At 32.3% G+C, this 16402-nt stretch overlaps 1 protein-coding gene across 1 annotated transcript in view; it reads left to right on the forward strand.

Annotated features, from left to right (window-relative positions):
* Window positions 1–16402, forward strand: part of LOC145297063 (uncharacterized) — a 390018-nt gene that overhangs the window by 168099 nt on the left and 205517 nt on the right. Inside the window, exon 3 of the mRNA XM_080143291.1 lies at window positions 10194–10258. Coding sequence (XP_079999417.1) covers window positions 10194–10258 — 65 coding nt within the window. The remainder of the gene's footprint in view (window positions 1–10193; window positions 10259–16402) is intronic.

The following is a 16402-nucleotide window of genomic DNA, read 5'->3' on the forward strand; positions in this document are numbered from 1 at the left end:
CTAATTTACTGCTAATGTCACAAGAGATGTTTCCAAATAAAACGGAATTGCCATAGGAAGACAACTGCTGCCTGTTGTGACGAAATTCTCTTTTGTGAATATCAGGAATTGATGAGAATTCTTTGACTGTGAAGATTGAAAGAAGATGATTCTCTGATTGAGATGATTCCACATTTCTTTGTAAGAATTCTAAAGTTGTTCTGCAAAAGGACATCTCGACCTTTTTATTTTTTCATGGATTCAAAATAAGCACGACCAGACTAAAATGTTCTTATGTTTGTTCTTCAGCATATCAAACCGTTTTAATGACAAAACTTCTACAGCAAACAATGTTGTATTTATAATTGCTTTTAACATTATTCGGAATAAAAAATAGGAGGCATTACATTTGGAACATCCCTTATCTCTCTCTCTCTCTCTCTCTCTCTCTATATATATATATATATATATATATATATATATATATATATATATATATATATATATATATATAACGGTTTGATATGTTGTAGAATAAACATATATAAATTGAAATAAAATTTTGCAGTTTTATATTCAACTATAAATATTATAAACACAAAGTTCATTTAAATATTGGTTATATCAACATACTACGGTTAGTGTATTTATTTAAAAATAATTATATTTTAAAACGTATTAATTTCACCTTGCAAAAATTTTAACGTCAAAAAAAGCACATGCCCCATCAGACACAAAATCTGACATTTATTTCTTTAGATTACGCACCGTTTTCATATTTTATTGTTTTTGGTTAAGAATGAAAAACGCAGAATTGCCAGTTTAAACATGTGTTGAGTGTCATCCTCCTTTTTTTATTTTCCAGCAATAGTCTGCCAACATGTCAGGGTTCCATTTTCCTTTAAAACTTTTCTCCATCACTGAAATATCCTGAAAAAAACTGTACTTAATTCGACAAAAAGGTGATAAAAGACAAAAAGACGTTTACTTTAGATTAATAGACTGTAAATGATTCACCTTAACTGTCTGAAATTGTTGAGGTTGCAGTCCTTTTGATATAATAAAAAGGTATGATCAAAGAAAGTTGGAAGTTATAGACACTGGCGATAGGAACTGACCAATCAAATGGAGCCATGCTCTGCTAACAACCAATCAGAAACCGGAATCAATAAAACATTGGAGATTTTAGAATTTCCACACATAATTTTTTGTGTCCATACGAAAAGGAATCTTGCTCTTCGTCTGCAACTTTTACAGTTCAAGACTTATACAGATTATACACCCGTCTGAACTCCAATCTCTGGTCCCCCCCCCTCGCCAATCCTTCACGAAAAACACCCGTCTAGCTGAATCCACTGTGAAAAATTTCCCCCACTCTATATCTGTGCCTAAATCAAAACGCGGATTTCATGAGCAAAGCTTCTTTCTTAGAACTGCACGCCTGTGGACCTCTGTTCCGTCTGCCTGCTTCCCTCCGGACTACAACTTGGATGTCTTCAAGTCTAATGTTAACAAATTCCTAATGAACCGCCCCCCTAATTAAACACTTCATAAAATCTCCTCACTAACGTGATGTACTTACAATAACCCTTATCCCTGAGTGGCTTCCGGGCCTTGATAAGTGGTGATCACTGTGTAAAAAAAAAAAAAAGATTAGCTACCCTTCGGAAACTTTTCTAAAATCAAACACGGCTCTTAATTGAAAAATGAATTTAATTTAAGTGTCTCTTCTTTTACTCAATACAATCATGATTGTTTTGGGGTGTATAAGTAACAATGATTGTTTCGGCTGACCCCACTTATCAATACTATGAAAAAGATGGAGGCAGACGAGTGAGAAGTATAGAAACCTGAAAGAAAGATAAAAACAGACATCGAGTTCATCTAACCCACTTGCATGCAATTCACACAACTTGACAATGAACTCTTTGTTGAGAAGAGTTTGCGATTACAGACTTATGTTCCAAGTTGCCCTTCCCTCTCCCAAGAGATGTTTAGATTAATTGAACTTTTGTAAATATTCGATTCTGTTAACCCGAGAATAGGCTTTCTTGTTCTTTCAACAAGAGAGCGGTTTTCTTTTGTTTGGCCCAGTCAACTGGTGTTATGATGGCTTACCGAATTAAAAGGAAGAGCAACCCCCTTTTTTATCAGTAAAAATAACATTTTTTACCAAGATTCAGGAAAACAGACGCCTAAACTGATATCAACCCATCAACAAATTTAATCTGTTCATGTACTCATTTAATGAGGAGACTCTGTTGGTTTGGTCATGCTGTGCACAGCGACACACACGAGTTCATTCACAAAGCAATAGCTCCAGCTCAAGGTGTGATTAAGCCTCAATGAAGCCAATATCAAACCTATCTCTGGTCCACGGGTTTACGATGTTCATTGTTTGTCCCACGACTGGCTGCCCATAACTGTCTTGGCCACTGCGGACCGTCGTGTGTGGTTTGCATTCATCCAGAATGACATGTGTTCTATCTAAATAGCCAGGATGAATGTCGCCACATCAATTTAAGCTGAGAATGCAACTTGTTAATTTATTCCTCTCACAGACACCTCATCTTAATTAAACCTATATCTTGGTTTTTCAGTCAAAAAAAAAAAAAAAAAAAAAAACAAGCAAGGGAGGTCACTCTAAACCGAACACTTTTTATCCAGAGACAAGGGGAGAAAACTCAACAGTCTTCCTCAACAGTTTTCCTTTCCATAAATAATGCTCTCTTAATATGTTCTTGCTTTGCAATCATCGCAGACTTCTCGCATTACCATCATTTTACCATCACTGGATTTTTTATCTTCCACCAGACTATCCATTCGTGTGTAATCACCTTTTTCTTCACCATATTCCCTCTGCTTCACTTTTTTTGTTATCAAGTAAGATTTTTGACTTACTTGTTGTTTCATCAAATACTTCTGCATGCAAATCCGATCCCGCATTTTGCTAATTCCTACCCTCTGATGAGAAGGAAAGTATTTCTTTGAAACTCCGTGGATTAAGGACTATCCATTTATCTAGTGTTTGCTTTTCAGATTAAATATGTTTTTAACTCATTTCAAAGTGTTTTTTTAACATATCTTATTAACTTTTTGCTCATTATATATATATATATATATATATATATATATATATATATATGAGAGAGAGATAAATAGATAGATATGAATAGACTGAGACAGGAAGAAACTAAGGCACACACACACAGATAGATAGATAGATAGATAGATAGATAGATAGATAGATAGATAGGTAGAAGTGAAAAGGGTAAGATGTGAAAACAATAAAAATATAGAAACCCTTTTGGTAAATCAGTTTAACAGGATTGATTGACTTATCGATATTACATGAGAATCCGGAAAAGAAATATTCGATCAATGCGTTCGGCGCCTTAAGAACCTTCTAAAAATATGCGTTTCATCTCGATTATTGATTGAGCGCTTGGCAAGTTAAAAGAACGGCCGCGTCACACACGTGAGGCAGCACCGCCGTCGGAGCCGCACAACATTTCCCTTGTGTAATCAAATCAAAGTGCGTTTGCTTGCGAAGGTGAGGAAGGGTCTATAAAAGGTTATAATATGCTCTTCCCTTACGACGCTGCTTCGGTACACAAACATCTTTCATAATGGATGAGATATAGATGTGTTCATATATATATATATATATATATATATATATATATATATATATATATATATATATATATATATATGAACACAAACACACACATATATATATGAGATAACTTTATAAATATTAATTCTGTAATATTTATAATATACTTTAATTTTACCATCTTGAATCATTTTGGTAAATTTAATTGTAATTTTATTATATATATATATATATATATATATATATATATATATATATATATATATATATATATATATATATATATATATATATATATATATAAGAATAGTGGAAATAGTATTCCGACGAGATAGAGAGATAAAAAAGAAACAAACCTAGTTATATGATGAGCACAGAATTTGGTTTGTTTCTTTTTATCTCTCTTACTCTCTCTCTCTCTCTCTCTCTCTCTCTCTCTCTCATATATATATATATATATATATATATATATATATATATATATATATATATATATATATATATATATAAAGAGCGAGATAAGACACTGATAGAATTCAGATGAAAAATCCTGATAGATATTACTTGAAGTAATACTTTCAAGGTGATCCTAGCCAAAAAGGAAAAGCTCAATGTTTAAGAATAGAGCAATATATAAGTTTCGTGGTTAAATTTTAAATTCCGAAAAAACAACATATAGAGACATATATTCGATTTAAGAATTTATTGTTTGATAAAAGGAATATATAGAAGGGGTTATTTTAATTTCCTTAATCCATTGATTTTTAACAATGGCTCATATCATCAGAGGAAATGAAATGTAGTTAGCAAAATGTTCAGCTGCGAATGGACGCTAATTTTGAAATCATATATATATATATATATATATATATATATATATATATATATATATTTTACCTATATATTCCTTTTGTCAAACAATAAATTCTTAAATCGAATATATGTCTCTATATGTTGTTTTTTCAGAATTTAAAATTTAACCACGAAACTTGTATATATATATATATGTATGTATATATGTATGTATGTATATATGTATGTATGTATATATATATATATGTATTTATATATATGTATGTATATATATGTATGTATATATGTATGTATATATATATATGTATGTATATATATGTATGTATATATGTATATATATATGTATATATATATAATCTGAGGTGATCGTTTTCTAGAGGTTAAGTAACCAACAAAGGTTAATGAGGCTTATAGAAGAGTACTCAGTCTTTGCTTTCGTATAAGCTGTATCGCCTGAAGAGGTCTTTAGTTACTGATAACTAGCTGACCGAAACATGCTCATGACTGTGTAGCAACATCTTACTCCTTATGTAAACACAAATAAAGAGGGTGTATATATATATATATATATATATATATATATATATATATATATATATATATATATATATATATATATTTACTATACAATTTGGATCTGAAGTTCATTATCTTTTTCATTCTGCACCAATATCTAATTTCTCTTATGATTTTCTATGTTTATTACCTTTAGCAAATTAAGTGCAAACCATTTATAATATTCGCTAATATTTTTTTCCTCTGGGGAGATGAATAAACATTGAAAACTCATGGGTTAAGCAAATATACTTATTAAACTGTATTCTTTGTTTTGCATATAATAAAAATTCTACATTTGAAATTAAACTGTTTCAAATCATAAAATTAAAATTACTGAATTATGATTTATTTGCTCTATCTTGTATATTGAGACATTTTCAATTAGCGGAGATCGTCTTTATAAAATATTACATCCAATAATATTTTGTAAGACCGAAAATCATTGGATTTGCATACCAGTAGGTTTATATTGCATTACATTATTTTGAAGTATATATACACTCGTGAGCAAAAAAAAAAAAAAAAAATCGGCCAAATAAATTTTATACATTTTATTGCACTAAAAGCTATATTGAACAAAGAATAATTGAACAAGGAAACTTACAGGAGACTAATAACACAGAACAGGACATTTACTTTAATCAATGTTTAGGATAGAATCGCATTCCCTTTTGATTTCTTTATAAGATCAATCCTTTTAGACACGCTCTCAACCAAAGTGGAATGCTGTGAAGAAGAGATGCTATTCCATTCGCTTTGCACAGCTTCCCAGTTTGTCATTGTTCGAAAAAGTTCTTCCATCCAATGCACGAGATGTTATGGACCAAATATTCTCGATTGGGTTTAAATTAGGGCTTTGACCTGACCAAAATATCACATCAATTAAATTATCAGAAAACCATTTTCTTATGACTTTAACAGTGTGTGCAGGGGCATTATCATGTTGAAAAATAATGTTCTGGGATATTCTCAGCTTCTGTATACTTGGTAACAATCCTGTTTCTAATATTCGAATGTATTCCTTTGCAGTGATTGACTTCTCACATCTAATAAGTTCCCCAACTCCTGCTGCAGTAAAAGTTCCCCATACCATTATCTCTCCATTCCCGTGTTTAACTATCGTTTTTATGCAACTTGGCAAGAATCATGTTCCAGTTCTTCGATTGCACCGTTCAGGAGCATCGGGAGCATCATTAACAAGACAAAATCTTGATTCTATCTAACCAGAAAACATTCCTGAACCAGTCTATATTTCTTGCTATAAAAAAATCTCTTTCTATCATTGGTATTCTTCTTAGATAAAAATGGCTTCTTTGCATGCTTTTTAGGGGAAATCCCCATTCATCTAGATATTATAAATCAAGAAAAAGTATTTCCAGGCCCTGTTTTTAATTCTTTGCTATGGTCAACATAAGTTTTCTTTCGATCCTTCAAAACAGTTCATTTAAGCCTGTAGTCGTCCTTCAAAATGGAAGCTCTAGGGCGACCAAATTCAAATTTTCCTTTTAATAAGCATTCGACTTTGAACCTTTGACCAATTCGCTTCACTACAGAAAGAGATGTTTTCACATTTTCTTTTCTTAAAATAGCAAAAATCTGCTTGTAAGTCATTTTGGACTGTCTTAATGCTGTAATTCGGTTTTTTATATCCTCGCCAAGATGCGGTCTTATCATTTTTAGGATTAATTTTTCCACTTATTATTATATGCTATAATAATAATGATCTGTAAAATATAAATTTTCAGTTAAGATTAACAAAAATTCATGGAAAAATATTGAAAAATCGATTTCTTCCTTCTTTCACTCTTGGTCCATTTTTTTTTTTTTTTGCTCATGACTGTATAGATAAGACATACATTACACATTATATATATATATATATATATATATATATATATATATATATATATATATATATATATATATAGTCTTTGTATATTTGTGTATATGTATATATATAGTCTTTGTATATTTGTGTATATGTATATATATAGTCTTTGTATATTTGTGTGTGTATATATATATATATATATATATATATAGTCTTTGTATATTTGTATATATATATATATATATATATATATATATATATATATAGTCTTTGTATATTTGTGTGTATATATATATATATATATATATATATGTATATAGTCTGTATATTTGTGTATATATATATATATATATATAGTCTGTATATTTGTGTATATATATATATATATATATATATATAGTCTTTGTATATTTGTGTATATATATATATATATAGTCTTTGTATATTTGTGTATATATATATATATATAGTCTTTGTATATTTGTGTATATATATATATATAGTCTTTGTATATTTGTGTATATATATATATATATATATATATAGTCTTTGTATATTTGTGTATATATATATATATAGTCTTTGTATATTTGTGTGTATATATATATATATATATATAGTCTTTGTATATTTATGTATATATATATATATAGTCTTTGTATATTTATGTATATATATATATAGTCTTTGTATATTTGTGTGTATATATATATATATATAGTCTTTGTATATTTGTGTTTGTATATATATATATATATATATATATATATAGTCTTTGAAGTTTTCAACCTTTAAAACTATACAAAAAAATATTTTTTATCATTCATTAGAAAACCATCTAGTCAGTAAGTTATTTAATCACCTGCAATCACTGCATCAACTCGCTCTCGAATTTACTATAGTACCAATAATTTACTTTTCAAGGGATCATCAGTTGTTTACCATGAAACACTGTTTCGGGGATTTACAAATAAAACAGTATATTACATCATGGCTCCCCAGCAGTGTTGATCAAACACCACCTCCCTTAATCTTAGGAAGAAGACATGTTACAAACATTTGATCCAATTTCCTATTCTTAATTGCAATTACTAACCTTTTCATGCTATAAAAATGAATTTCTTACCTGTGTGATTCATCAATTTCCACATTTAAAATGGATATATATATATATATATATATATATTAATTTTATTTATACAAACATTAATGGCTACATATGTGCATACATGTTTCTGTAATCACCCACGTTGGGGGATTACGTCTTCAGGCCAAGAATTACTGTCGAAAGTCGACGGTAATTCTTGGCCTGAAGACGTAATCCCCCAACGTGGGTGATTACAGAAACATGTATGCACATATGTAGCCATTAATGTTTGTATAAATAAAATTAATATACCTGCTCTGTTCACTCATTGAGCACTATTTTGGTAGATACATGTTGTTTCATTGGATGTACTTCTAGGAAACTAAACTCTACTGGCTATATATATATATATATGCCCTTCCCCTGTCATTCAATAAAATAAAAAGCTATAGCAAACATCTAAATGACTACTTTAAATACAGTTCCTGATTTCAAAAAAAAGAAAAACTAAAAGATTCATCTGCCTTACTTTTAATGCTAGGTTTATTTTTGGTGTCTTTTCAATTCAATAGAAATCCTCCTAAATTTGCTGATGAGGAGACCGTGCTTACCAAAAAAACTATGTATAATTGTTCTACGTGACTTCATGTATACCACAAATAAAAAGCATGGATTTCCGAAACGATCGTACAGATAATTGACTTTGTTGTTGTTCCTTCTTATGAAACTGATTTTTAATTTAATTAAAATTTGATTTTTAAATTTAAAAAATTTTTTTTTAATTTTTAAATTATAAATCACATTACTTAATATATATATATATATATATATATATATATATATATATATATATATATATATATCAGTTGATGTTCTTCATTTATTAATACTTTATCGAAAATAATGTATTATTATTATTATTATTATTATTATATATTAGTATTATTATTATTATCAGTAGTTATTGTTATCTTCTTACTGCTATTCAATTGTAAATATATCCACTATTTTGAAGTTGTATTATAAACGTTACTAAAATTCTTATATTATTTACTATTGCTAGAGTTATTACTAAGCCTATGTTCGATATAATTAGGAGTATGTTTTGATTCATCATAGTTTAATGCTGTCCTTATTGATTACTTTAAATAGCTAATTGCTATTATTAAAATGTGTATCGATTATTCTAATAGATATTTTGCCAATCTATGTGCTATAAAGTGGGTTAAACCAGATTATGTTTCGTTTTCTATTGTTTGCGTTTCTATTATTATTATTATTATTATTGTAGTAGTAGTAGTAGTAGTAGTAGTAGTAGTAGTAGTAGTAGTAGAAGAAGAAGAATATTAAATCCAGTACTTATTAATACTATCTCGTATTATTTTTGTGTTGTCTGAATATATTTATATTGTTGAAATTGTGGCTAAAGAGTTATTATACATTCTGTTCATTTTTTACATTGATTTTCAAACTAACCTATTTCTGGCCGGGTCTTTATTTATCACTCTCTTTCTCGAATTCGCATTTTCCCTGCCCTTCCCCTGTCAATTGACCCCAATTGTTTTACATCCACCAACCAAGCACTCTCATCCATTTGTTCAATGTGACTAAACCAACAAAGTCTCCTGTTCTGCACTCAACTCTCTATACTGTCCAGATTTAATCTTCTTTTGCAATCTTCAAATCTCAACCAAACATCCATTACACATTCTGTTGTCACATTCTTATGTTTGCAACACATGGAGAGTTAAAAAAAAAAAAAAAATGCAGTCTGAACGCTTGTATTTTCTTTCGCTTAAAGTCCAGCAACAGTTAAAACTGTTTCAGTTTGACAAAAAAAAAATTAAAGAACAAGCAGAAAAATCAATATTTATAGATTTGTGAAAATGTATCGTATGAAAAATATTAAAAATGTTGTTAAAATATAAAAAATGTTGTTAAAATATTAAAAATCTTGTTAATATATTAAAAATGTTGTTAAAATATTAAAAATGTTGTTAAAATATTAAAAATGTTGTTAATATATTAAAAATGTTGTTAAAATATAAAAAATGTTGTTAAAATATTAAAAATCTTGTTAATATATTAAAAATGTTGTTAAAATATAAAAAATGTTGTTAATATATTAAAAATGTTGTTAAAATATTAAAAATGTTAATATATTAAAAATATTGTTAAAATATTAAAAATGTTGTTAATACATTAAAAATGTTGTTAATATATTAAAAATGTTAATATATTAAAAGTAAATAAAATGCTAAGCACAGTTTTATTTAAAACATCCCAATATGTTGTTTTTTTTTCAGGTGTGCACAATTGCCTGGATACGTTTTATACCTTGATTGGATTATTCCATTGTCAGTTAACATAGGTAAGTTCGAAGTCGGATTAATGCTTTCCAAACAAACACAGAACATTCTTACAGTTCGCAAATATGTGCTTTGGTTGGTTTTACTTTCTTTTTTTTTTCTTTTTTTTTTTACTTTTTTTTTCACTCCAAACAAGACACAGTGCCACCAAGTCGTAAGGGGCTACTATATGGGACAGATTTGCAGGGATATTATGTACGGCGTTGGGCGTCAAGATGTTTGTTCACATTACATTTAAACTTCTGCATGTCAGTAAAGTCTACAAAGCAGGAGCCTGGCAGAAATTCCAACGTCTAGCAGTTCGAGGGAAGAAGCTATTTGAGTAGAAGGGTTTATGGCATCTAAGAATCTTTACAGTGAAGGGGTGGGGTTTTGTTGCTTTTCGGGTTTGTCAGGGTAATTTGCGTTGAGGGGTACTAGTGCTTTGAGTGCGTCTGAGTACTTACCATTAAAGTACTTGCAAAACAGGCACAGGAATGCCAAATTTCTGTGATGGGGCAGATGTTCGAGTTTGGCCGACAGTGAGTAACCTATTAGGTTGGCAACTCTTTTTTTAACTCTATCGAGAGACTAGTGGCTGATGCACCCGTTAAGATGTGACAACAATAATAGGATGATCTTAGGTGTGAGTAACCTTCTTTGCAGCAGCCTTGGCAATGTCCTCAATGTATTTGTTCCAATTCATGTTGTCTGTGAATGGTAAGCCTAGGCAATCAGTGGTTGAAAGGGTTTTTTGTAATTATTAAACAAAAATAAGCTTAGTCTTGGCGGCATCGAAAATTACGATTGAGTTTTGGACCTGTTCCACTATAGACTGGAGATCTTTCTCTAGAGTTTTAGCCATTTCTTTAGATATGTGTCAATTCATTTTCCCCTCGTTTCTGTTATAGTGTCACCCTAAAGAAAGCAGCACTACAGCCTTTTTTTTAAACTTTTATTGAAAAAATCAATTCAGGTAACTTGATTACGTAGTAGAGCTGACATCTGCAATGTAGCAACCTTCAGCCTCAATCACTGCCTTGATATGGGTCCAGAACTGGGAGCATGCCTTTTCTATAAGCGTCGACAGGAGCTCGGCAAATGGCAGTGATCAGGCTGGCTTTGGTGTTGTGGGAGGTCATGTTGGTGATATTCTCAGCCAGTGAGAGAAAGGTACAAAGTCTTAACTCTCCACATCCAGGTACATTTTGGTGTTGACTTTCAAGCCGACTTCAAAGATGTGAGGTGACCTGATGTGACCCTCACTTGAAACCACACTAAAGACCATAACCATGGCCGGAAACTTTGTTTTCATCATCCTGGACACGTCCCTGTTATCCGGGTTTACATTTTGAGGGTGCTGGCAATGTCATAACTTGGATCGGTCGATAGAAGGCATGAGTTGTACAGCGGCGGATCTCCGATCTTGCTCCTTGAACATTGTGTCACTTTCAGACACGATAGAAGGCTCCTATGGCTCTTGGGATTTTGTACACACCTGGCCAACTAGTAGATGGTCCACAAAATAAAAAAAAGAAGAAAACTGGTTTTCATCAAACGGAAATGGAATCATGTCATCTTTCCTAGGGCGACAATTTTATCGTTCCACCCTGTATTAATGCTAGAAATACTAATAACCCAAATCCTAATAGAAATCACCCAAATAGAAATAAGAAAGTTTATAATTTTGAGAAAAACTGTAATTATAGACAATGTAATTATACAAACGATATTACGTGAACTAGAAAAGTTTGTAAATGACATGCATATGACGACCTAGATCTACGTACATCCAGCAAATTACACACGACACCAACTATGATCCTGAAGATCTGAGGCAGCTGATGGAAGACAGAGAAACTGGAGAGAGAGAGAGAGAGTCACATCGGTCTGGACAAGCGGCCCGACTAAATAGATAGACAGAACTCATGTACTCTGTCTACTACAAATTTCATACCTAATCACATTTTTACGAAGCCTAACGTTATTTGCTAAAGAAATAAGTACGACATGGGTATGATCTCCCTGATTTTAAAACCACATATTACGATTATAAAGGCATATTTACTAACAAAAACAAACAAAAAAGTGCCAAATAAACAGCAGTATATTACTGGGAGATCAAAGAAAGTGGAGGCTCTTCAATAATCAAGTGGAAAATAGTACAACAGACCAATACATGTAGAAATTTAGACGATCCGTGTAGAGTATGTCTAAATGAGAAATTTGATATTTTCAAATTTAAGGCTCTCAGAACCTGTTAAACTGTGGCAGTGAAATAGGAAACAACTGTATATACAAAATAAACTTTGTTTTATGCTAACAATACGTAAAAAAAATAAAATAAATAAAAAGATAAACTAAGACAACACCTTAAATAGAAAATCTATCTCAAGCATACACGTGTTAAAATAAGGTCATCTATTAATTCGACATGTTACAAAAGTGTGCGTCACCGTTATACAAAACAGAACAAAAGAAGAAGTAAAAGTCAGCCGAAACTTTGTTTAAGAGAAGCATTGTTATTGCATAGAATGACAATAAATCAGATGGGGGGGGGGGAGGAATAACAAGGAATCTGATTGGTTAACTGGTTAGACTAAGCACGATGCAGATATATAAACATACTCGATAAAACAAATTCCATGTATTTTAGCCTGACAATTCCCAACGCAGATGAAACGTTTGGAAACCTCTGTTGTTGGTTGGTTGTTTTTGTTTTACGGCATATCAACCCTTTTCGGGTTATTTAATGCCGAATCCAAAGATTTTGAAGAAAAAATATTTTAATAGAATATATTTGTTGTTTTCATGTCGGTTTCTATTTGACCCATAGTTGGGACCCTAACAAGTACTACCACTCCGGGTCAGAGTGGACCTGGGAGCAATGGTAATCAAAGGGTGGCTCCACACTCCTCAAAGCCCACAAGCTGGGGCCTCACCACTGGATATAGTTTAAGGTCATATCCAAGACCCCCATTGAGGGACTTTTACCCTCTGCAGGAGGGCATTCGGTATATTCTAATGCCCCACCAACAGGGCCGGAAACCTCTGTGTAGTTTAATTAATTTACTAGATATATATATATATAGCACTTGTTTGGCTTAAACCATTAATTTTTTAAATTTTATACTTACTATAAACAGTTGACTTTCTATTACGTAACACATGCGCGCTTGACTGGCGCCTCCACTGCATCAGACATCTAAACCTTATACTTCACTAACATCTGACGGAAAACGTGCTAGGCATTACCATAGCCATAGCACATAATAAAAAAGAAAAAACACTATTTCCTGATGAAGATTCTGTTATAAATCGAAATATCAAAACTAATTTTAATAAATATATATGTTCATTTGTTGAATGAGATTCTACACTCGTTTGACTTTAAGCCGTTAAATTTTTGAATTATGTATATATATATAAAAGTGAAAGTGTCTGTCTGTCTGTCTGTCTGTCTGTCTGTCTGTGTACATTTCCCTACACAATAACTCTGTCAATTTTCAAACTCAGACTCGAAATTTGATATACAGGGTATTGATATTTGGGAAAATCTTTGTAATCCGTTTTCGGCCACAAATTTTTCTGTTAAGGGGTCAAAGTTCAACGATTTGACCTTTGAGAACTCTACCAAAATCCTCTGCTAATTTTGGGTATAAACACTTGAAATTTTAGATATAGATTCCTTGGACATGGATCTAACTTAATAACTTGATTTGAACTCAAAACAATAAATGTTAAGGGGTCATAATAGGGGTCAAAGTTTTAAAAAATTTGACTTCTGTGGTCTCTATCAAATTACTCAGACAATTTCTGGTCTAAACATTTGAAATTTTACATAAAGTGTATTCAGAGATAGGACAAGCTTTTTAATCGGTTTGGGTCGAGTATTTGAGCTACAAATATGTATGTATGTTTGCATGTCTGCCTAAAACTTTCAATAGAGGCGACTGATTTTCACAAGATTAGTATCGTTTTGAAGTTCGAGCCTTCAGACAACAAATACCGAAAAATTGGCTAAAAACATTAATGTCTGGGTACTTTTCTACAGGGAGGGGTCGCTTTATTCGCCGATATTTTCGAAAGTCATCCCCTCTTTTTGATTGTCTAGCCTCTAGCCTTAATTTAAACCTACGTATTTCCGGTTTGGCGGTGGTCGTAACAGTACAAACAACATGTTTTTTCCCCGTTCTTTTCCTCCTTTGCGGTACGGGTTCGAGCCTGCCTTCCTACTACCACTTTTCTTTTTTTGCTGCACACACACCTACAAACACACGGGCAACGCCGGGCACCCATGCTAGTATACGAGGGGCATGCAATAAGTAATGCCCCTGACCCACTTCCCATAGAAGTAGAGCAACGAAACTTGTCACAGTTATTAGTCTTTCTCTACATAGAAACCACACAGACTTATGCATTTCTCCCATCGTTTGACGCAGCTCTGGAGACCGTTTTTGTAGAACACCCCAGGTTGGTCCTCTAACCACGACGTGACTTCAGAAATCAAGGCTGCATCACCTGGGAAATGCTTTCCTTTCAAAAACAACTTCATGGCTGAGAAGAGGTGAAAGTCAGAGGGTGCAAGGTCAGAAGAGTAGGAAAGATGGGGTTTATTTCATAACCACACGCCCGTGCTTCTGATCTGGCAACATGTGAGTTGTGGACTGGAGCATTGTCCTGCAGGAGGAGGGTACCTTTGCTGATCTTGCCCCGCCTCTTGATTTTGATAGCTTCCCTTACTTTCCTCATAAGTGAAGCATAATAGGCTCCTGTAATTGTTGTACCCTTTGCCAGGAAATCTGTCATCACTACTCCGTCCTGGTCCAAGAAGACTGTGAGCATGACCTTGCCAGCGGAGGGCTGCACCCTTGCCTTCTTTGCAGGTGGTGAATTCAAGTGCTTCTACTGCATTGACTGGGTTTTGGTCTCTGGATCATAGTGATGGACCCAGGTTTCATCCTGTGTAATCAGTCTTTTGAAAAACTTTGACTCATCTTCTTGGCATATCCCCAAATTCATCCTCGAGCACTCGACGCGTTCTCACGTCTGGAATGGTGTGAGCAACCTGGGAATCCATCTGGCAGACATCTTATGCATATGCAAATGATTATGAATGATAGTTTCCATAGACCCTGTACTAATCTTGACATCTTGGGCTATTTGGCGAATAGTAATGTGCCGATCTTCCAAAATGGCAGCCTCAACTTGACGGACAGATGCCTCATCAATGGCAGGGGGGGGGCGACCAGGTCTGGGAGCTGTTTCCACAGATTTCCGGCCATGTTTGAATTCACGATACCAGCGTTTTACAAGGTCATATGATGGGCATTATTACCATAAGTTTCTTTTATTTCATCAAAAGTCTCTTGCAGCGTGCGTCCTTTCAAATACAAAAACCGGATCACTGCTCGACATTCAACAGGCTCCATTTCACACCTGACTCAGTTGAAACACCTGTAAAACAGAAACCACAATTAGTTCAGAGCTGTAATTTGCCACATAACCTGTAGAGATATAAATCATCACACATGCAAAATTTCAGCTAGATCAGACAACTGGAAGTGTGTCAGGGGCATTACTTATTGCACGCCCCTCGTGTGTATATATATATATATATATATCCTTTCTGTTCTATTTTCAATTTTCTCTCTCTCTCTCTCTCTCTCTCTCTCTCTCTCTCTCTCTCTCTCTCTCTCTCTCTTACTCCTTCATCTCCAAATCTAATATTCCATTTTTTTCCTTTTCTCTTCAAGACAACAATTTTTTTTTTACGTAATTCTCTCATATTTGACTGCTGCTTCAGGCAATTTAAATTTTAATAAAGATGTGAGTTCGGATCCAACTGACTGAAATTAAATTTCAAGTACTCTAGCCACTGGATGAAGTTCTTTTTAAAGAAAAAAAAAAAAAAAAAAATTGGTTTAATATCAATTAGAGAGAACGGGATGTTATAAGGTCAGTAATAATATTGATAAAATTTATAAAATCACTTTAGTTCGATTACTACGACGAAAACAATTTTCATTTCCTCATTTTTATTCATCTTTAATATTCCGTTTTCTCAAGAATTTCATCGCGTCCCCAGGCAAAAATTTCGATTACTGTGGTTCCTCCTTTTTCGTTGCACTTCAACAAATCGTCTTTAATACTAAAACTCTGAAGAC

The sequence above is a fragment of the Euprymna scolopes genome, chromosome 17 (genome assembly GCF_053919585.1).
Source record: "Euprymna scolopes isolate OS-2025 chromosome 17, ASM5391958v1, whole genome shotgun sequence".
Lineage (NCBI taxonomy): Eukaryota > Metazoa > Mollusca > Cephalopoda > Sepiida > Sepiolidae > Euprymna > Euprymna scolopes.